Source organism: Drosophila sulfurigaster, chromosome 2R (genome assembly GCF_023558435.1).
Source record: "Drosophila sulfurigaster albostrigata strain 15112-1811.04 chromosome 2R, ASM2355843v2, whole genome shotgun sequence".
Lineage (NCBI taxonomy): Eukaryota > Metazoa > Arthropoda > Insecta > Diptera > Drosophilidae > Drosophila > Drosophila sulfurigaster.
This window is the reverse complement of record NC_084882.1, coordinates 21447859-21470603: the sequence shown is the minus strand read 5'-3', so window position 1 is coordinate 21470603 and position 22745 is coordinate 21447859. Positions and strand designations below refer to the sequence as shown.

Here is a 22745-nt window from a genome sequence, read left to right as displayed (position 1 = left end):
TCAATGAGAAAATGAGCGCGCCGCGATTCAGTTCGCATTTTGTTCTCGGCCGTGTTGGATGTGTTCGTGGTATTTCGTGTAACGGACGCCGGATATTGTTTTTGTTTTGTCATTCTATGCTTGATGTGCGCAGGTGTTAGTGTGTCTGCCTGCTAGTGTTCGTGTATGTGTTAACCAATGCAAGTGAGCGGCCGTGTATTGGTGGAGCAGCCAATGCTGCTTGCAGTTCAAAAGGGCAGACAGCAACATCACGAAGAAGAAGCACTAAAAGCATAGGCGCAACAACAATACTTACCTGCTGGCAACGCAGCATTTAAGCCAACTCGCTGCTTTGAATGTGTGTGTGTTCTTACTAATACGCAAACAAATCAAATTATAATGGCCAGCAGCGCTAGCAGGGAATATTTACGGTGTGCTCAATATTCAAACTCAAATTCAAGCTAGAAAGTGTCGCGTGCGAAAGTGTTGAAATAAAAAAGTAGCAGCCGCGCAATTTTTATGCTGCTTAAAACCTGTTCTAGACGCCAAGTGCAAGTTACACACATACATACATACGTTATATGCACATATACATATGCAAGCATACGATACGCGAAAAGAGAGCAAAAGGCAATAAACAAAAACCTCAACGAAAACTAAACGAAATAGAGCTCAATGTGCAATACGCAAATCCGCTGAATTAAAAAGATAAATAGAGAAAGAAAGAATAGAGAACCCTTAAAACAGCATCACCTAAAACTCCAATACGAATAAAACGATCATGGCTATAACTGCTTATGCGTCAGCAACTGCTGCCGCCGCTACCAACAACGCGCACGTCACACAACAGCAACCGAGACAGCTAAGGCAAAAGCAACAACAAACAACAAATCAGCAGCGACAGAGACTGCGACAGAGCCGTGCGCGCACGAAAAGCGCAGTTCAAATAACGTCGACGTCGACGCTTACGCCACTGCTCAAGCGCGCCATTTCAGCGCCCCAATGGATATTTCTCTTCATTTTGATTTATTTAGCAACAGGTGAGTGTGTGTATGCGTTTGTTTGTCAGCAGGATACATAAGAGAGAGAGGGAGAGTTGACAGTTGACAGTCATTAAGAGTGAGTACCTACTACACGTTTGAGAGCGAACAAAAGAGAGTGGCTTTGCAATTGGAGCAACACCAAAATATTTACACACAAACATACATACGAGTATGTAGGAAACCATTGCGAGCTCATATTTTTTTGCTGAGCTACTTAAATTTTATTTGTTAAGTGCATTGTACGAGTACTGCAGGGGGGAGAGAGCTTTTGTTATTGTAGTTGGTTGACTTCGTTGGGAGTTTGTTTACAAAAGCAACATGTGCCAATACGAACTCACGTTAAAAGAGGTCATTATACAAGGGTTTAAATGGCAACACTTGATGATTGTTCAGTTAAATTGTATTCGGTTGAGTCATTGCGAAAATACCGAGTACGAGCTTTTGCTTGTGATTGTAGAAATTAGCCATTTAATAATGTTCAATAAGCGATTTAGATAGTTATCTCGACGTTCTTATCTTGTTTACAGTTGGAAAACAATGTTTCGGGTTATAAACATTAAAATAATGTTTGTTGACTGCGGACAAATGTTCTAATCATAACAAGATTTAATGTCACATTAAGTAATAAATCTGAAACATTTTTTTAATGCAGTTTTTAAATTAAATGTATATTTAAATAATTTTGTTCGTTCCTTTTGTTTGTGAATAAAATATTTGCTCCTTTCTTTACTTATCAATCTAACTGACAGCTGTCACATTTCTCTCTTTCTCTTGCGCTGTCTCTTTTCGTTGTGAGTGCCTTAACCTCTCGAGAGATCGGTGTTGAGCATTAAGTGAATATCTGTAACTAACAACTTCCCCTTCTCCTTCCCGTTTCCACACTGTTTGCTCATCGTTGTCGATTGTGCAAAACAACGACCTCAAAACTTCGTTTTTGTATTTACAACATTCGGTAACAGCACACACACACACACGTATACAAGCAAAATACTTGTGTGTGTGCCTAAGTATGCGTATCTTATCTAGGCGGAAAATAAAGTATTGGCAACAGCAACAACAAGCAATGCACAATGCGCCCGGCAACGTCAGCAACAACAATCATGTTGGTAATTTGATAAACCACTTAAAAGCAACAATACTGGCTGGAGGCTAAACTTGGCTCAGTTGTTGTTGTAACAGTTGCACTTGGGAAAAGCCCTCATCACGATGATGATGTGGAGAAGCAGCACCACATCACTTCCATGCACCAGCAACTGGTTTTCCAGCCTAATCATAAAATGCAGCTAACGTCGTCGTCGTCGTCGTCTCGCCGATCATCAAAGGCCGCCTGATGCGTTGGCCTTTCTCGTCTGAATGCGCTGTTGTTGATGTGTTGGTTGTTTGTGTTGCTGGCTTTCCATTGAAATTCATCCTAAAGTGAAATTATACTTTATTTTCAAAGAAAAATCTCATCGCAGGTAACCCTGCAACACACACACATACATAGCCACAAATACATTCATAGATGTTCACCATATATTTAGACCAGAAAATTACCTGCGTTACCTGCGTCGTTAACGTTAACGTGAATAACACGTGACCCCGCGTTAGAGTCGCGGCCGCTGTTCGCTGTGGCGGGTGTGTCACCCCATGGGCTGGTCAAGTGTTAAAGTGCAATCGGCCGTAACGCGTGTCGCATTCTATGTTAGTACTACATATACTAAGCCTACGCACCCGGATGATGTCCATGCCATGACGATGGCCATTAGTGCAAGTCGTTAGTTTTTATACACAGGTTCTAGAGCCGTAAATGCTTTATATACAATGAAACTTTACTGATTTCAACCCAAATCAAACTACCTTTAACACATTGTATACAAATAAAGTTTCCCTTCTCAGTCTTTGTTCTGAAATGGGGTAAAAGCACTATAAACTTGTACAAAAGAAAAATACGTATTTACGTTCCTATGAACTAGGAATATATTTATACTTGATCAGCTTGGGAAGTTCCTTTGTTACAGACGAGATAAAGAGAGTTGGCCTTTAATTTTTGATCATCTTTCTCCACTGAAAAATATTCATAATCATAGCAATATATAATTAGCCTATTATAATTAATTTGTATCATTAATATGAACATTAAATTATCTTTAGAGAGCACAAACAATATTAACTATAAATTAAGAGATATCTCATAGTTACGATTGTACTAAATTAAAAAAGTTTACTTTAGGTACAATTTCACTCGAATAAACTAGCTGAAGAAAATTTATTTTTAAACATTTTTAACGCAATTACGTGGTATCTGCTAGTTTATCATTTTCGTTCCCATAAAGCATGCAAAGGGCTGTTGCACGTCTGCGATGTTGCCGGTTTTCAGCGGGTGCATCGATTTTCAAGCACCTTGTGAAGACCGCAAGCCGCAAAAAATTAAATAAAAAACTGAAAAACAAGAAACAAAAATGAAAATAATACAAATTACTCGTACACTCTGAAAACGTAGCCAGCTGCTTTCGCTTTTTGTTGTTGTTGCTGTTGCTGTTGTTGCAAACAAATGTTTAAATAGTGGGCGTTGTTGGCTTGTTATTGTTGTTGTTACTCGCAGTCATTGTCATTGTCTTTATCGGAGGTATCACGTAGCTTCGTTTTATCTCTCTATTTGCATACGCAGCGGCCCAACCGCAACAAGCAGCATTGCGTTTTGACTCATAAACTTATCCACATTGAAATACAAACTCCGCATCAACACGATGGAAAAGAAACTACAAAATTGATATCATTTACAATAGATGTGTATGTACATAAATTGTTTAGGTATTCGTTTACGGTTGTAATGCAGATAGCAGGAAGTAATGTTGAACTTTTATCAAGGGAATTGTTAATGGAAAAGAAAAGCACGTACAAACGAAGAAATTTTGATATAATCAATGAACAACTATCCCAAATTGTTCGAGGTATTTAAAAGTACTTTTCTCTTACTAAAATTAAGTGAGTCATGCTTTATTTTCGGTCTTCTACTCTTCTTTTTTTTCTAGTGGCAATGAGCATAGCAATAAATTAAGTAATAATTATGACATATGTGTATGACTATGTGTTTTGAGCATTGATTGAGAATACCATTAAAACCGGTTTATTGCATAAGTGATAGTGATATAAAACTACGACAGTTGTCTAGCAATTCTCACTTAATTATGCATAAATTTGGATTTACCGTGCATTAATTATAACAGTTCTAAGTACAAGTCCTTGACAACTAAATTGGAAATGCATATATTCATAAATACGTCTGAAATTCTAGACAGTATAAATTTTATAGAAAGGAATACTATGAAATCTCTAGCGTTGTATTTTCCAAAGTCAAGTAATCCCTCATTATTTCATTTGTTACTTGTTGAATAATTCTCTGACTGCCCTCATATTATATAGTCGTCAGTTTAGACCCTATTACGAACTGCTTTTGTGGCTGCTTTCCACTCCACCACAGTGCAACGCCCACAATGGGGCAATCGAGTTCTTTTGACCGTTTTGACTGCTGGCTGTGTTTGCTCAGACTGTTCCGGTAGGTGAAGGGAATGGAGACGGTGGCAGGCGGTGCTACCGGAAAAGATTCTCAGGCAACAGTTTTTCAACAGTTCATTGCTTTGTGCTACTTTGGCGAACGGGTCTTCTGGAAGGCAGCAAGGGCTGTATATATACATAAGTATCTGTATCTTTTTAGCTGCGGTTTGCTGTTGTTGTTGCTTCTTAAAAACTGGTTCCCAGGCGAGGCGAGGCACGACGCGTCTGCGCAACTGCGCGGCGCCACCAAAGCTGACTCCACTTTGTGCCCAATTCTAAGCATTTTTGGGCGCATAGTTATTCACCGAAAAAAGCAACAAAACACAGTGAAACATAGATGAAAAACTGGGTGGAGTTCCGAAGTTCTCCAGAGGTTGACACCTTCATGACGCAGCAGCAGTTCCCAACTTAGAAATAGGCGTTGCTATTCAGTTGCTGTTAATTTTTGTAGACGAAGCGATTAATTAGCTTTCCTCGGTTTGTGTGAAGTGCTTGTATAATAATAGTCGATTTATTGTGCTCATGTATAATACAATATAAGCCAAAGTATTTATTTAAATATATTTAAGAGCTCTCAATGCATGACATTCTGAGAAACTCAAGCGGAAATTTGTGTGGGAACTAATTTGCTGAAGTGACTTTAGCCTCATTGTTGTTGCTTGTGTGTGTGTTGTCTGTTTACTCAGAAAGGTGTCTACACAAATGATTACCAAGTCGCTATATTAAGCTCACTCAGACATGAAAGAACGGAAAGTGGATGCCGTCGAATGGGAACGAAACATGGTTTAAAAAACCTACAACAAGAGATTCTTTTCAATGCAGTCAACACTGAAAACTGTTTGCAAGTTCTTTGAAAGACTCAACTGATAATATTGTTAAAGACTATTATGACGATCTTCTTCCCACCAACACACATAAGTCAACATAGTTTCGAAACTTAAATAGAGTTGTTTACAAAATAAATATTGCCTTAGATGCGCTACTTCAAGGAAGAGGTTGAGGTTGAAAAGAAAAAATATATAATTTTCAAAAATTATAATACAAAATTATTTCTAAACCGGGAAGTAATTTAATTACTTTAACTTCATTATGAAATTTTTCTATATAGAGCAACTCATTATTTCTATGCAGATTTCAAATATTAAAATGAACAGAGCAACTCATTTACTAAATTTGTAAACTCTAGCTTTGATTAGGTTATCGGATGTAGCAAATTCCCATTATGGAGTTCCTTCCTTTGACTTTGAAATACAATATGGTAACTGCATTTATATCATCAGTTAAATATCATTTTCAGTGAATATATTAAATAGCTTAATCAATCAAATTAATCGTTTCCCATTACGAGTTTTATTATTGTTATAGTCGTAGCTAGTGTAAATAATTTGTTAATTATTATTATTGTTAACGCTATAACTATCAATAGTAATTATTCAGACTAATGGGCAAACGATTCTCACAATTCAGCGCAATTATCAACACATTCCAATCTTAAGCTTTCTTGAAGCAACCTCTCTCTCTATCGATCGCTTAGATGATTTCGTTCTTTCTCTTTCCTTCACCTTTAATTTTGATAATCGTATTATCGCCAAACTGTAATTAAACTTTAATCGCGACACGTTTTCACTTTTCACTGAATAGAAACAAATTTTGAGCAAACAATACAACGAACGAAAACTGACACGAAAAACGCACCAATTAAAATGCAATTAAAAAATTTCGAAAAATTATTGCCATTGCTGGCTATTACGGTTAAAAAGCAAAGCTGACTAAAAAGTAAGAGCCAAAAAAGCGGCAAAAATAATTTATGCAACTCTGGAACATCCGATAAACAACAGAAAATACAGTAAATGAAATATTTTTTCGTAGGCGTTGTTGTTACACACAGCGCACAACAAAAAGCAAAAGGAGAAAAAAAAGCGAAAAGTATTTACAGCAAAAATTAAAAACAATAACAACAATAATGAACTATTGTATGTGTGGGTTGGCGCTGAGGCAACCAATGGCAAAACAATTGAAGTATGACCAAAAAAAGCAGAGCCAGACTCTGAGTCGGAGAGGCAGCTGAGCAACATTTAGTTGCTGTGTTTGTTGTGGCCACTCGACTGGCCAGCGAAGGAGGGGGCAGAGAGGTTGCTTGGGTAGGTGGTTGGTGGTTGGTGGGTGGTTGCTCGATTGGTTGTTACTTGGAGATTTTAGTTGCAACAATAACAACGACAGCCAACTAACGTGGCTTAGAAAGTTGGAAGAGCAAACGAAAAACGAAAAAATAAACACAACAGAAAGGCCGCAACAACAAAAACAACAGCAACAAATAAAAATGAATACAAGTCAAACCAAAACAGTTCGCAAATCGCAAAGCAAAAAAAGAAGAAAAAAAAAACAACAGCGAGTAAAACGCGTCAAACATGCAATGCCGACAGTGTATGTGTGTTAGCCATGTTTTTATATATGCACGTATGTATGTACACACATACATATATGTTTGATTGTGCTGATTAGTCATACTACAGAATGCAAATGCAAAGCCCCAAAGCTGGGCTAATTTACATACACATACTTATGTACGTAGATTTGCATGCATTTCCATCTGCTCGAGAGTCCGTGTGTGTGTGTGTGTGTGCGGATATGAGTGACTGTGTGTGTGTGTTCGGTAAGTGGGTCTCGCGCCTACTCTACGAAGTGGGCGTGTCAGGAGCCTGAGCTACAATTTTCTTGTTACTGTTGTTGTTCCTCAACTAGATATGTGAATATATTCAAACATTCATACTGCATTCACAGCGAGTATTTAGCACAGCTTTCAACATTGCAATCGCATAAATCACTTTTTGTGGAATGATAATTATTTGTGAAAATACTTGAGGAAAAATGGGGGGAAATTGGACAATGCATAATGATATAACTGTTAATGCGATGTATGAAAATACTCATGTGGGAATTTGGGTTGTTGTCTGGCATGCCAAACAATAATACTAAATGATTTGTCTTGAATAAAAATTCAATTACGAATTAATAAAAATTTGGAACGAATAACTTAACATACATCAAGGTGTGTCATATAAAAGTTAAACTTAGTGAAAAGAACTATCACGCATTGAATAATGTATTTTTAAATCAGAACAGATTGAAATGTCTAAAGCTTATCTATGATTCGCTTAACAAAAGTCCATTTCTATTTCTATTTTGTGGATATTAATTAAGCCACAGACAAAACGAAGTTAAGAGTTTCGTTTAATTCGACAGACCTTGAAAAATTCAAGCCCATGTGGGAAAAATGTGGAAAGCCAGCAACGATTTTGTGTTGATGAACATAAAATTAATTGAATTTACTATCTACACTGCTCACCCGTTGGGAAATAACACAAATTTGAGTGGAAAATGGGCGTTGCAATCTTGAATCAAAATATTTGTTGCTATGGCCAATTTTCGTTGGCAATCTATTGGTATTAATTTCATTGTTTATAGCTATATCTTGATTAAACTTTTCAAATCGAAATGTATTTAATTTAATCTATAAAAAGCTTAATAAAGAAATAAGTAATATGAGTTATTCTACGAATATCAAATTTTATCAAGATAAATAGATAAAAAGAGAAAGAATGAAAATCGTACAAAAGTTTATACAATGACTGAATTATGCAAGAACTATAAACCTCTACTTTTTCTTTCGTGACTATAAATAGCAAAACATAATTTTAACCTGGCGTTTTTAAAAGCTATCTATTGTGACAATTGCTCGTTATCTTATGCAGATTTGCTTGGATTCTACTGTCCCGCATAGAGGTATTTAAATTTTCTTCATCGTGGCCATTTGACACGCCCAGCTTAGAGCAGAAAGCCATCTAGACATCATTAAGGTTGAACTCTGAAAAGTTTTGCTTTATGCTCCCCAAAAAGCTATTAACAACTGTTTCTTTTATGGCACCGCTAAAAAACGTTGAAATTCGCTCGTTCTCAAGCCACAAGATCTTGTTCCAAGTTACCGTCAAAGTCGTCATTCGTCGTTCTTGTTGTCGTCTTTGTTCGTCATAATGTCGATTCATTCATAATACTTAACTATACCTTTCCACATGCCATAGAAGACGCTGAAAAACAGTTGTCGAAAATGCGAAAAATAAAATTCTTAAAGCCGTTTCGTATTCGTACGTTTATGATTATGAAATTTCCGTTCCGTTCCGTTCGTTCGTTCGTTTACGGCCAAAACACAAAAGGCCAATGCTGTTATACAAAAGCGCATGTCTACCCAAATAGCTTGCGAATACAATAAGTGATTCTTTTTCAGACGCGTTCATTTTATAAATGGCATTTATATGCTCTGTAATTGTATGTATGTGTATGAGGGTTTGACCGACTGTGTCTGTTCACATTTCAAAGATGTGGAAATATACGTTTAATTCTACCGGAAATACTTTTGCAATAAGTGTAACAATTCGAAAACACGTTTTTTTTGTAGTATTGTGCGACTCTTTGCAGGATTTTATGCGGGCCTCAAGAGTATTCGTAATTTTACTTACCGTATTTCAAAACAATAAAAGTGAATCATACTTACATGGTTTTTTAGATTTCTGTTTTTTAAAGCAGATGACTAAGAGTTTGTTAAAGTTAACTGGTAAAATGTAAATGAATATTTGAAAAATGAGAGATAATGAAAACATTTCTATATGGTATGTTAAATTTAGAAATACAATTATTCTCCGAAATATTAATTGTTAAATGATTTACATATAACGAGGTATTATCAACAACAGAAAAAAAAAGAATGATTTCTTTATTTAAAAGTTGGTTCAATTAATATTCAAATTATATTCAACAAAAGCTTTTAATTCTTAATTAATGTGTATATTATATAATAATAACTTTAGAGAATTTCAAAGTTAGGATTAATTTAAAAACTATAAATTCTTTCGAATTTCTAAATATAATTTAAGAATTCTAGGGTTACTTAGAAATAGTAATGTACAGGGTATCTGAGTAGAACCATTAATGCTTTTCTCAATACAGTTTGTCGCCGTTTTGAATGCGGCTCTTTCGAATATTTTTCTGCATAGTTTCGTACGTGAGTATAATATAATTATGAGCTACTTTACCTACGGCTTAGTTACTGGCTCGCTTACTTACTCGAACCTGCGAGTGCGCACGAAGCTCTCAAAGCGCTGACACACAAATGCGCGAAACAAAACCAAATTGACAACAAAACGCTTCCAGGCAGCTCTATGCAGAAACTGTCCACTGTCCACATCTACCTCAATTCCCCCTTTTTTACCTAGACAACAATACAATGCAAACTAAATCGCCTTTAGATAGAAATACAAAAAAAATGCTTTAAAAGCGGCGCAACAAAATCGATGGCCTCATAATGTTTTCACGTGTTGTGTACAAAGCGAGGGCGTTGGGTCGAGGCGGGACTGAAGCGAGGCGAGGCTAAAGTATAAAGTGTAAAGTGTGCATGTTGTTGGGGCCAGTTCGAGGTCTGGTCAACGCATTTGCATGCCTATTTTCTAAGCGGTTTCTAAGCTAGTTGCCCGGTCAGCTAGGGCCACGTTAGGCCAAAGCTTTGGCCCCCAAAAGGGCAGACAGAGTTTCAGAGTCATTTCAGAAACTTTTTTGTTTTGTTTATAAAGAACTCAGTTTTTCATCGTCATCGTCATCGGCATCTTCGTCTTCTTTTTATTTCATGTGCTTGTACATGCCAATTTTAGATTTATGACAAAAACTTGCCAGCACCACTTAACACCAATTCTCAGCTGCAAATTTTGGTGTTGAATCTGATTTTTTATTTTCGTTCATAATAAACTGCTACTGCCACTTAACCAATGCCATTGAAACCAGCTCCATGAGGTGTCTCTATATCGGCGTACACATATACCTATATACTTTTACTTATATTTTGCTGTGTATACAATATTTTTTGTTTGAAAACTTTCGACAGTTTTACTACATTTGTTTATGAGATAGAGTTAATACCCTATACGCTACCTACTATTAGCCATGGGTTACTTAACGCTAGAAATGTATGACGTATATTATGAGATAAGCGAAATTTTTGTGGCAAGGCAAGGCAAGCAAATCAAATTTTACTTTGTTTAACTAAGCACAAGATAATGAAAGACCTTAAAAAGTTAAACATTTGAAAAGGTATAAAATTTGCAATACATTATACACATTGGATAAAGGAGAACGTATGTAATTTATAGTTTTATAAATATATTATATATATTGCGTTTATTACTAAATGTGAATCAAATCGAGCTGGAATGAATTAAGTAGAACTGCATAATACACTTTGTACGTGTTTATTCTTTATTGAAAAGTCTAACTTTCATAAATGAATTTTGTGAATCAATTAACGTATGAAATATAATCTTTTCTAGACAGTGTTGTCTAATAAAAAAACGTTTCTATAACAATATTTTGTATAATAAAAAAATAGTCTTATTATCATATTTGGTAATACTTAAAGTTCGAAAGCGTGTTTCTGTTTAATCGGAAGAAATTAATTAGCAATTTGTATAATCTCTCATGTTTCATTAAAAAAATTTGCATTATTGTTTCCTAAGTGCAACTTTCATTCACGCGATTTCAACTTTTTCTCGTCAAGAAAAACAACTTGCTTGTGTTTTGATTTTGCCTCATTTCTTTACGGCTTGTGCACTTCAAACAGCCAACGACTTGGCTTGTGTTTTGGATTTTGTTTTCTTATTTTGTTTTTTCTTTTTCTGCAAGGAAAACACTTGAAATGAGTGAAGCGTGTGGTTGTTGTTATAGTTGGTGTTGCTGTTGCTGCTGCTGCCCAAACACGCACATGTGAATGGAGTGGAGCAATCAGTTAGGGCAGCGAGGGGACACTGAACTGATTCTGCGCCGCCAGCGCAAATGAAAGTTGTGCGCGCAAAGTTAACGTTCAAGTTAAGAGTAACTGATTATCATTAGGTGTCATTTATGCCGGCAACATATCTCTATTTGGTCAACACTAACTGGCACAGACACTTTCCTAGCTGTGCCATAAGGCCTCTAAGGCAATTGTCCAATTACCAAATTGGTGATGAAAAAGATCCAACACATGCGGAAGTCTACACTGAGCAAACGTGATGAAAAAGAAAACATTCATCTCTCCAATGATTGCGGGATAATAAGATCGTTTAATGAAAGAGTTTTTAAGTTTCATTTGAGAATTTATATTTAATGTCAATACAATAAAATAAAACAAAATTAAATATCTCAGGAATGATATATTCACTTTTTATTAGAGTAAAGTATTTTTGCATAACCTTAACAATATTTGAAATTACCTTTTCTCTCAGTGTACAATGCCCTTCTCTCAGACTGCAATCAAATGCAATTATCGCCTTTTCGCTGTGCTTAAATTGATTCACCTTCTAAAAAGTGTTGTTGTTGGTCTTCTCTTGCAGATGTCGCCTCAGTGGAAGTGCACACAAGGGAGGCATACTTCAATGGATCCGCTTACCTGCGCCTACTGACGCCCATGCCCACCTGGGACCATTCGGCGATCAGTTTCCGCTCGTGCCGCGGCGGGGAAATACTGGCTCAGCAATATAACAAAAACTCAATTGTAATCTCAGTGCTCAACGATGCTCTGCAAGTCTCACTGGCCGGTCCGGCCGTCATCGGGATCAAGAATCGCCTCGATGTTAGATTACCCTACCAACTGTTGGATAATCGCTGGCATACGCTACAATTCAAATACGAGTATGGTAATCTCTATCTGCATGTGGATCGTGAGGCAATTATATTTGGTAAGTGGACTTGATCTTCGTCCAGTTTGCAAATAAGTATAGTATTTTGTGTGCCATGAGTTGTGGCAACTTAGACTAATCTTGGGTATACGAATAAGAGAGGTTGAACTAATTCTTAGCTATTATCCGAAATTGAATTCAGAAAAAGAAACTAAGCAAATAAGTAAAGCGAGTCTAATGAATTTTCTTTTTATAGCAAAATAATTTAAAATATAGTTAATTTTCATGCATAGAAAATTTGTTTTTTATTTGTGGAAATTTACCCACCACTTTTTATAAACATATTTTATTTGCTGTAGACTTTGTTGTAAAAGATTTTTAACTTTCGAAATTTGCTTTGGTTGTAAAAACAATAATAGATAAATTCACACTAAGAAATCAGGTTTGTTAATGAACATAAAATTTTACAATTAATCAATTCTCAACATTTCACAGAACATTTGAAGCATACTAATTTCCATTTTAAATGGCGCGCTTAATGTGTGAATCGCAAACTGTTGTGTACATTAAAGTATCTTTTAGTTCAGCATTCTTATAGAGAAACTATTAAAAATTATAAAATGAGCAATTTCAATTTGAATTGAAAATGAATTCCGAAGGTGGACGTGACGATATACGCGTATTCAGTTAGAGCCTCGATGAACTGCAATAATATTATATGTATAGACATATGTTCTTGGCACGACTTTAGAGATTCCTTCACATTTAATAAATAAATTCTATTTGTTTTTTTTTGTAGCCAACTCAACTTATAACAGTCAGTTCTTGACCAATCAGGATATTGGCAGCGAAGCAGCTATTTTGATCTTGGGCAACTCGTTTTCGGGTTGTCTGCTTGATGGACCTGGACTGCAGTTTGTGCCCGGCAATATGACTATACAGAATGCTGTCTTTGGTGTCTGTCCCTTATCCTTTGGACCGTGCAGCGAACAGGAGTTGTTCGCCAGGCTACAAGACAACTATTGCTTGAACGATCCATGCATGGGACACGGAACTTGCACCTCGAATGCTGATGGCTATGAATGCCGTTGCACAGCTCGCTACTCGGGCAAGAATTGTCAGAAGGATAACGGGTCACCATGTGCCAAGAATCCTTGTAACAACGGCGGCACCTGTCGAGAAAATGCACGCGGGGAGTATCAATGCATATGCGATGTGAATCACAGTGGCGACCACTGCGAGACCGAGGTGAATGTGCATCCGTTGTGCCAGGCGAGTCCCTGCCTCAACAACGGTGCCTGCGTTGTGCTCGCCGGCAGCTCCAGCCCCATCTGTGAGTGCAAAAAGGGCTATACGGGAGTGCGCTGTGAGATCGACATGGATGAGTGCGCCTCACAGCCGTGCCAGAACAATGGCAGCTGCATCGATCGCAACAATGGCTTCAGCTGCGATTGCAGCGGCACCGGCTACACTGGCCCCTTCTGCCAGACGAACATTGATGAGTGCGAGCTGCAGAACCCGTGCCTCAATGGAGGACATTGCTTCGATACCTACGGATCCTACACGTGCCAATGCTTGGATGGCTGGCATGGCGAAATATGTGAGAAGCCCATCAGCTGCCAGACTCAGCAGTGTCTCAACGGCGGCACCTGTGTCAACAAGCCCATCGGTTTCCAGTGCATCTGTGCGCCGGAGTACAGTGGAGAGCTGTGTCAACTCGGACCCAGTTGTGCCCAAACGTGTCCCATCGACTCGGAGTGTATTGGCGGCGTCTGCGTGTGTAAGCCAGGCACATCGGGTGAGTACATCAAATGCAAATTTCTTAACTCGGTTACATGGTTCATAGCGTGGTTTGTGGTATTGCGCATGCATTTCATTCATTGCTTTTGTTGAAAGAGTTCTTTTTAATCCATCTTTCATTCGTATTAAACTCTATTCTAACCTAAATTAAAGCTACCTCTTTGGAGCTGTCAACTCCGCTTCTTGACCCGGTCGACATGGTCTTTAATGGTGAGGGGGAATCTTCGAGTCCACTGTGCAACAGTGGTAAAAAGAAACGCTATATATCGCCCGAGTGGCTCAAACGCAAGCGTTGTGAACTAAAATTGAGTAGGTGACAAGTGTCTAACTAGTGCTTAGCGTCTAGACTAGAGTTGTTTTGCTTTTTCAATGCCACGGATCGCATAAAGTGTGTATATACTTATTATGGGAAAGCTATTAAATATGCAGTTATTCTTAACTAGTAATTATATTAACTATGCTTGAACTTAACAAATCGCTTGACGTTTCTGTTCATTAGATATGGTTTATCTTAAGAATACTCTGAAATGTACTCATATTCGTTTAACTCGATCCTGGGATAACAAAAATATTCATCTTAATAGATGCTCAGTAAAGTATTCCCTCAGTATATCAGATTTCATTTCATTTCAAAGAATTATGTTTGTTATTTTTAATGTTATGTGACGTTTCTTTAATACATTTAAATTTATAAAACTAAAAGATTCGAACAATAGATAATAAATTTTCGAAAGATGCAGAACTTTTTTTTCCATTTAAGACTACCAGATCATGTAAAGCAATTCATAGTTTAAATTTAAAATAAAAGTTCTATGCTTACATTTGTTCTCAAGAAATTTTTTCCTATTGCGAATGCGCTAAAAGGGAAACACCTAAAAGTATGCTATAAATATTTAGTAGAATGCAGGTTTACTTGAAATGCAGTTTGTCATTTTTCTCATACTCCAATCACAAATTACATTCATTAAAAGTGTATAAATAGCATGGTCGCTTTGAACTAATAATTCATACTCTCTACATGTGTGTGTGTGTGTGTGTTATCCTATCTATTGGCTATCTGTCTATATATATATATATATATTGTATATGGCTATGTGAATATTATATTGTATATTAGGCCCCATTGGTCATTGTCTGCCAACAACAACTACACCGACACCAGAACAGCCAACAACAACTATGCTTATCACAACCTCAGCCATGCGAATTACAACAACAACAACACCTCCAATAACCACAACAACAACAGATAGTAACAAACAACAACAACAACTACTATTACTACAACAACAACAACAACAACAATCAGCACCAACCCAACGCTCGGCATCACTGAATGCATGTCCCCAAGAAAATTGCTTGAACGGTGGCACCTGCCTGGGATATAACAGTAACAATTATACCTGTATATGTGCTAGTGGATACACAGGTGATGATATCCGAACACAGGGTTGCACCTCAAGTCCTTAGACTCCTACTTTCTTTAACTTTCTCTCTTTCTTAGCTCGTAGCACGCTCTATGCTTAGCTTAATATACGATAATATTTATTACTACATATTAGCAAATTGATAATGATCCGAATTAACTAGTTAAACTTGTGTTGCAACCCTCGTTAACTTGAACTGTAAATATGTAATTATAGTAGTGTTTATTAGTCGTACCTTAGTCTAAAGTCCAGTCGCTAACAAAAGCCACATTCATAAGCTAATACTAACCTTAAACTTGTTTTTCGCGTTTAGGTTACAATTGCCAACTGAACTCGGCCGATGGCGGCACCACCTTAGCCCTGACTCCCATCAACTGTAATGCCACCAATGGCAAATGCCTCAATGGGGGCACTTGCTCCATGAATGGCACACACTGTTACTGTGCCGTTGGCTTCTCGGGTGATCGTTGCGAAAAAGTCGAAAACTGCACACCGCTCAACTGCCAGGAACCGATGATCTGTGCCCAGAATCAATGCATTTGCCCAGAGAATAAGATTTGCAATCAGTGTGCCACACATCCGTGCCAGAATGGCGGTGCTTGCCTCGATCTGCCTAATGGCGATTACGAGTGCAAGTGCCAACGCGGCTGGATGGGTAGGACTTGTGGCAACGATGTGGATGAGTGCGTGCAGCAGCCCAACATATGCGGCAACGGCATCTGCAAGAACGAGAAGGGATCTTACAAGTGTTATTGCACTCCTGGCTTTACGGGCATTCATTGTGACTCCGATGTGGATGAGTGCTTGAGTCATCCCTGTCTACATGGGGCAACATGCCACAACAAGGTAAGCTGTGTGTGAGGGATTTGCTCTCATTTGTTTCTCCAGTTACTAAATTGCAATCAGTTGTTTTTCTTTAAATACGGAAAGCATCGGATATTGAGACAAGTGAGTGGGGCTGCTTCAAATAGTAGAGGCTTTAGGAGTCAAATATAAAACTAAAGCGTATTACTTTGTAAAGAAATTTAATATTCTAGAACACGCTTGAAAGTAATCCCTCAAAAAATCGTTATTTTGAAACCGACACACAAAACCCTTTCCTACCATTATGTAAATCCGTCTGACACAGAAATTATACAGTTTACCAAGACTAAACGAGGAGAATAAAACTTTAAAATAAGAATATTCTTTTCTAACAAATATTCTTTACAACAACGATAGGCAAATAAGCACATTATTTTATTTAATCCCATGCATAGCTATGTAGATCAGAAATTTCAGAATTATTTTCAAAATTTAAAATAGCCCTTGCAAATAATAATAATTATATTCACTACTGTTACCTTTATCCATTTCCATCTATTGATATTATCACTTTGCTCATTCCATTGTAAAATCAATCAGATCCTTCTTTCATTTTTCCAACCATATCTTTGTATTCCGCTATTTAAGATCTTAGATTAGATTTGATAAGTTTATTCGCACATTAAATTAATTTTCCACTATTTTGTCGATTCCCTTAGATCAACGCCTATGAGTGCGATTGCAAACCGGGTTATCAAGGTGAAAATTGCGAGATTGACATCGATGAGTGCATCAGCAATCCATGCTCGAATGGATCCACCTGCATCGATATGATTAACAACTTCACTTGCTCCTGCATACCGGGAATGACGGGTCGCATCTGTGACATTGATATCGACGATTGCATCTCGGCGCCATGCCAGAATAATGGTCTCTGTATCGACGAATTAGGTGGCTTCCATTGTGACTGCAGTGGCACTGGTTATGAGGGCAAGAACTGCGAGCTGAATATTGATGAATGCGTTTCGAATCCTTGTAAGAATGGCGCCAGATGCATTGATAAGGTGAAGGACTACTTCTGCGAGTGTCACGGCGGCTACAATGGCAAGAATTGTGAGCAGGATATCAATGAGTGCGAAAGCAATCCCTGTCAATACAATAGCACCTGCTTAGAACGTTCCAATTCAACACTGTACCAGATGAGCAAAAATATGGATCTACCTCGCGTTTTCAGTCAATCGTTTAGCTATGAGAATGCAAGCGGGTAAGTTAATTGTAATGATAGATGATGTAATAAAGTGATTAACTAACAAGTTATCTTGCAGTTATGAATGCGTTTGTGTGCCTGGCATAATTGGGAAGAACTGTGAGATCAACATCAACGAATGCGAGAGTAATCCCTGCAGCAAGCATGGAACTTGTAACGACGGAGTAAGTAAAGCAATAAAAAATATGAATTGAAGAAAATAATTTTCGTCACAATCCATATTTAACGATACATTTGCCTTTCTAAAGCTTGTCTTGATTAAATATATTGGTTAAAATGTCAATAAATCGAGAGTAAGCATCTGTACACGTTGACAGATCGATATTACCATTAACGCATCGATAGTATTTCAACTCTAATTTAAATTTACGTTTCTCTTTCAGATTGGCACCTATACGTGTGAATGTGATCCTGGCTTCGAGGGCACTCACTGTGAAATCAACATTGATGAATGCGATCGCTATAATCCCTGCCAGAATGGCACCTGCATCGATCAAATCAACGACTACGATTGCGACTGTGATGCCAACTTCGGTGGCAAGAACTGTTCCGTGCCTTTGATTGGCTGTCTGAGTGGACCGTGTCTTAACAATGGAACCTGTCGTCCCTATTTGGTCAATGAGACAACGCATCTCTTCAACTGCTCATGCGAACATGGTTTCCAGGGCTACACATGTGAGAAGACCACCACTCTGTCCATGGTTGTCAGCAGTTTAATTACTGTTAAGACTCAGCGTGACGAAGGCTACGATATTAATTTGCAGTTTAAGACAACGTTGCCTAACGGTGTGTTGGCCTTTGGCACTTCGGGTGGTCAGAATGAGCCGGTTAGCTATATATTGGAGCTGATCAATGGTCGTCTCAATCTGCACTCGTCGCTGCTAAACAAATGGGAGGGAGTCTTCATTGGCTCCAAGCTGAACGACAGCAATTGGCACAAAGTGTTTGTTGCCATCAATACATCCCATTTGGTGCTCTCTGCCAACGATGAGCAGGCCATCTTTCCGGTGGGTTCCTATGAGACGGCCAACAACAGTCAACCTTCGTTTCCACTCACTTATCTGGGCGGAACCATTCCCAATCTGAAGTCTTATTTGCGTCATTTGACCCATCAACCGTCGAGTTTTGTGGGCTGCATGCAGGATGTTGTGGTCAATGGCAAATGGATCTTCCCTGATGAACAGGATACGGATGAAAATACTAAGCTGTCCTATGTGCAAAGCGGTTGTCCGCGTACCGAGCAGTGCAAACCTAATCCCTGTCATTCGAATGGCGAGTGCACAGATCTTTGGCACACCTTTGCCTGCCACTGTCCCAGACCCTTCTTTGGACACACGTGCCAGCACAGTAAGTTAGGCGCCACGTCTTTTGATTATTCTTATTATAACTAGCATAATTTTCGCAGATATGACGGCTGCAACGTTTGGTCATGAGAATACGACGCACTCGGCGGTGATTGTAGAGACAACGGATGTGGCCAGACGTGCTATACGATCCATTCTGGACATATCAATGTTTATACGCACTCGAGAACCGGCTGGACAAGTCTTCTATCTGGGGAGTGATCCACGCAAGGCGCCCACCAAAAGTGAGCTTAAATCTTGTCAACAATCGTGGCACTTTCTACAATTAATTGATTCAATTTCTAGATGTTGGCGACTCGTATGTGGCGGCTAAACTGCACGGCGGTGAATTGCTGGTCAAAATGCAGTTCAATGGCACACCAGAGGCGTATACAGTTGGTGGCCAGAAGCTGGACAATGGCTATAATCATCTCATTGAGGTGGTTCGCAATCAAACCCTAGTGCAGGTCAAGCTCAATGGCACCGAATACTTCCGCAAAACGCTATCGACGACGGGTCTATTGGATGCGCAAGTGCTATACTTGGGCGGTCCGGCACCAACGCGGGAGTCTCTGTTGCCAGCAAGCACTGAGCCCGGACTTGATGAGAGCAGCTTAGCAACTAGCAATGCAGCCATTTCTAAGGAGTTGGATGACAGCAAGGATTACTTCAAGGGCATTATTCAGGATGTGAAAGTGAGCAATGGCTCCTTGAATATGATTGTCGAGATGTATCCACTGAATGTGACCGATGTGAATGTGAATGCTAAGCCTTTTGGTGTGGTAAGCATTGATCGTGCCTCTGTGCTGCCTGGCGAGGTTTCCGATGATCTGTGCCGCAAAAATCCTTGCAAGCACAATGCCGAGTGCAGAAATACATGGAACGACTACAGCTGCAAGTGTCCGAATGGCTACAAAGGCAAGGATTGCCAAGAGATTGAGTTCTGTCAACTGGTCACCTGCCCAGGTAGCAGTGTCTGCCAGAATCTGGACGATGGCTACGAATGCTTGACTAACATTACGTTTACGGGCCAGGAGCATACACCCTTGGTGTTTAACTACTTCAAGGAGCCGCTGGCTGATGAGAATGGTGTCACTAAGCAACCAATACTCAAGCCTGTCATAGAGATTGCATATAGAACGCGAGCCGGCGGCACTTTGCTCTTCATTGACAACAACGACAGCTTCTTTGAGATTGGCGTTAATGGCGGACGTGTGACGGTCACTTGGAAACTGAATAATCTGCATATTGGCGAATCGGGACGCTTCGAGAAAGAGAACACTGATGGCGAATGGAGTCGCATTTATTTGCGTGCTCACGGTGGGAAACTGGAAGGCGGTTGGAAGGGCTGGGAGTCGATGGTGGATCCCACTCCTGGCTTCTCGACGGACATTGATCAGGGCGCATTCCAAGAGTTGCTTTCGAGCAGCACACAAGTCTACCTGGGCGGCATGCCGGAGTCGCGTCACTCACGTGGCTCCACGCAATCATCGCAGCAAGGCTCCCAGTTCAAGGGTTGCCTAGGGGAGGCTCGAGTTGGTGACTTGCTGCTGCCCTACTTCTCCAACGCCGAACTGTATCCGCCCACCGAGAACGTCTCTGTACAACTGCAAGCACAGTTCCGCTTGAACTCATCGCGACCCGAGGAAGGCTGCATCCTGTGCTTCCAGGTGGACTGTAAAAATTGGGGCTACTGCAATGTGCCCACTGAGGAGTACGCTTGCACCTGCCAAGCGGGCTATGAGGGAGACGACTGCGCTACAGATATTGACGAGTGCCTCAACACACACTGCGAGAACAATGGCACCTGCATCAACCAGGTGGCTAATTTCTATTGTCAGTGCCAGCCAGGATTCGAGGGTCGCTACTGCGAGCAAAATATTGATGAATGTGCCACGCAGCCGTGTCACAATGGAGGCAATTGCACGGATTTGATAGCTGCCTACGAGTGCATCTGTCCGGATGACTATACAGGTCCACAATGTGACGCCCTCAAGCAGATGACCTGCGAGAACGAGCCCTGTCGCAATGGTTCCAGTTGTGAGAATGGTTTCAGTAAGTCAAAGTGATTATTTGTACTTTAATCAATATTAAACTATTCGCTTGATTTGCCCTGTAGATGCTCAAACCGGCAATAACTTCACCTGCACTTGCTCCATGGGCTTTGAAGGTCCACTATGCGACACGCCCTTCTGCGAGTTGACACCCTGCGCCAACGGTGGCCTCTGTCTGTCCACCAACACAGTAAGTTCTCGTCTCTATTTTGTATAATTCAACACTAAAATTGTTTCTTTTTCAGATACCTAATTGCAAGTGCAGTCTAGGGTATACGGGTCGTCTGTGTGAACAGGAGATCGACGAGTGCGCATCCAATCCCTGCCAGAATGGCGGCTTGTGTCAAGATCTTGTAGGTGGGTATGTCTGCAACTGCTTTTCAACGGGCTTCGACGGCATCCACTGCGAAAATGACATCGACGAGTGCGCTCACGATGAGTATTGCGGTGGTCTTGGACGTTGCATTAATATGCCGGGCAGCTTCAAGTGCATTTGCCAGACACCTTTCTGCGGCGCCTACTGCAACGTCACCGATCCTTGCAATACACCAAACATATGCGCCAATGGCGGGCAGTGCACAGAGACCTGTGGCGCAGAGGCTGATTACTCTTGTAATTGCACGGAAGGTTTTATGGGCAAGAACTGCACAGCATTGGTAAGTCTAAAGGCCACTGAGATTGAAGCATCTATTTAACTGAAATTCATTTGCAGATTATGGCTAAAGATGATGGACCCTCGACAACGGATATTGCCATCATTGTGATACCCGTTGTTGTCGTTCTACTGTTGATTGCAGGCGCACTGCTGGGCACCTTCTTGGTAATGGCACGAAATAAGCGTGCCACACGAGGCACCTACAGTCCGAGTGCGCAGGAATATTGCAATCCACGGCTAGAAATGGATAATGTGCTAAAGCCACCGCCAGAGGAACGACTTATTTAGTTAATTCTCCCCTCAACATCAACAATACAAAAACATAAAACAAACGATATTTTAGAATCCGCCCATAAAAATAGTTGTAAGATACATACCGTATGGCTTAGAGCATGTTTGCTTTGTTAGGTGCTCTGTAAGGTTTCCACAGAGTAACTCTGCATCCATACGCTTTTAGATAGTTAATAATGCCGTTGTCTATTTATTTATATTACGTAGTTTGTATGGTAATCACTTTATAGTCGTTATATATTTACAGTTTAGATCCAGTATTCGATTTCATTCAAAGTCTATTGAAAAAGCTGCGAACAAAGTTGTGCTGCATGCCTTCCCCAAATCAAGTAACCACAGCAAATGCATATACAAATAGAAACGAAACCCTAAAACGAAAAAATCGAAAAAAGCAAACAAAATTCGGCAACCTTTAAATATAAGCTACTAGTATTTTGTAAATAGATTTGTATGCCTTTTAAAAACTAAATTAGCTGAGCTAAACAAAATCCTACATAAATTTATATATATATATATATAACTATATATATACATACAAAATATATATATATATTTATATATATCCTACATATATATTTATATATGTATGCGTAATTCTAACAGTTAATGTGGCCTTATACAACAAGCATGAGAACTAAGTGCACTTTAAACGTAAGTAAAATATTTTGCTCTACATTATTTAAGCATAAACTTAAGAGACTGTACTATATATATATATATATATTAATTGAATATTTCGACTTTTTCCAAAAAATAAAACAATTAAATAAAGTTATAAATGATTATAAACAATTAACTAGTTCCCCATATTAAATTGTAATCAATTATTCAAAGTGATTAATCTTTTAATA

General features: G+C 39.1%; 1 protein-coding gene across 6 annotated transcripts; it reads left to right on the top strand.

Annotated features, from left to right (window-relative positions):
- The first annotated feature begins 27 nt into the window (after nt 1-27).
- Nucleotides 28-22665, top strand: LOC133835796 (protein crumbs). 6 transcript variants are annotated; one of them, XM_062265865.1, is made up of 14 exons: nt 28-1019; nt 11969-12313; nt 13053-14051; nt 15171-15482; nt 15794-16326; nt 16387-16428; nt 17004-17548; nt 17610-17715; nt 17935-18898; nt 18957-19139; nt 19201-20949; nt 21014-21138; nt 21194-21604; nt 21661-22665. In XM_062265865.1, the coding sequence occupies exons 1-14, from the start codon at nt 761-763 to the stop codon at nt 21889-21891; spliced, it is 6804 nt and encodes a 2267-aa protein (XP_062121849.1). In that variant the 5' UTR covers nt 28-760; the 3' UTR covers nt 21892-22665. The 6 variants fall into 6 exon arrangements, with proteins under 6 accessions (XP_062121849.1, XP_062121851.1, XP_062121853.1 ...); XM_062265867.1 differs by lacking the exon at nt 15171-15482 and adding an exon at nt 14207-14362 and having other exon boundaries at nt 29-1019; XM_062265869.1 differs by lacking the exon at nt 15171-15482 and having other exon boundaries at nt 29-1019.
- Nucleotides 22666-22745: the final 80 nt, after the last annotated feature.

What these genes read in the sequence shown, in the direction of transcription:
- LOC133835796 (XM_062265865.1), top strand. Translation starts at nt 761, where the DNA reads ATGGCTATAACTGCTTATGCGTCAGCAACTGCTGCCGCCGCTACCAAC. An exon ending in TTTGATTTATTTAGCAACAG is followed by an intron (nt 1,020 to 11,968) that starts GTGAGTGTGTGT and finishes CTTCTCTTGCAG; the next exon opens with ATGTCGCCTCAGTGGAAGTG. An exon ending in TCGTGAGGCAATTATATTTG is followed by an intron (nt 12,314 to 13,052) that starts GTAAGTGGACTT and finishes TTTTTTTTGTAG; the next exon opens with CCAACTCAACTTATAACAGT.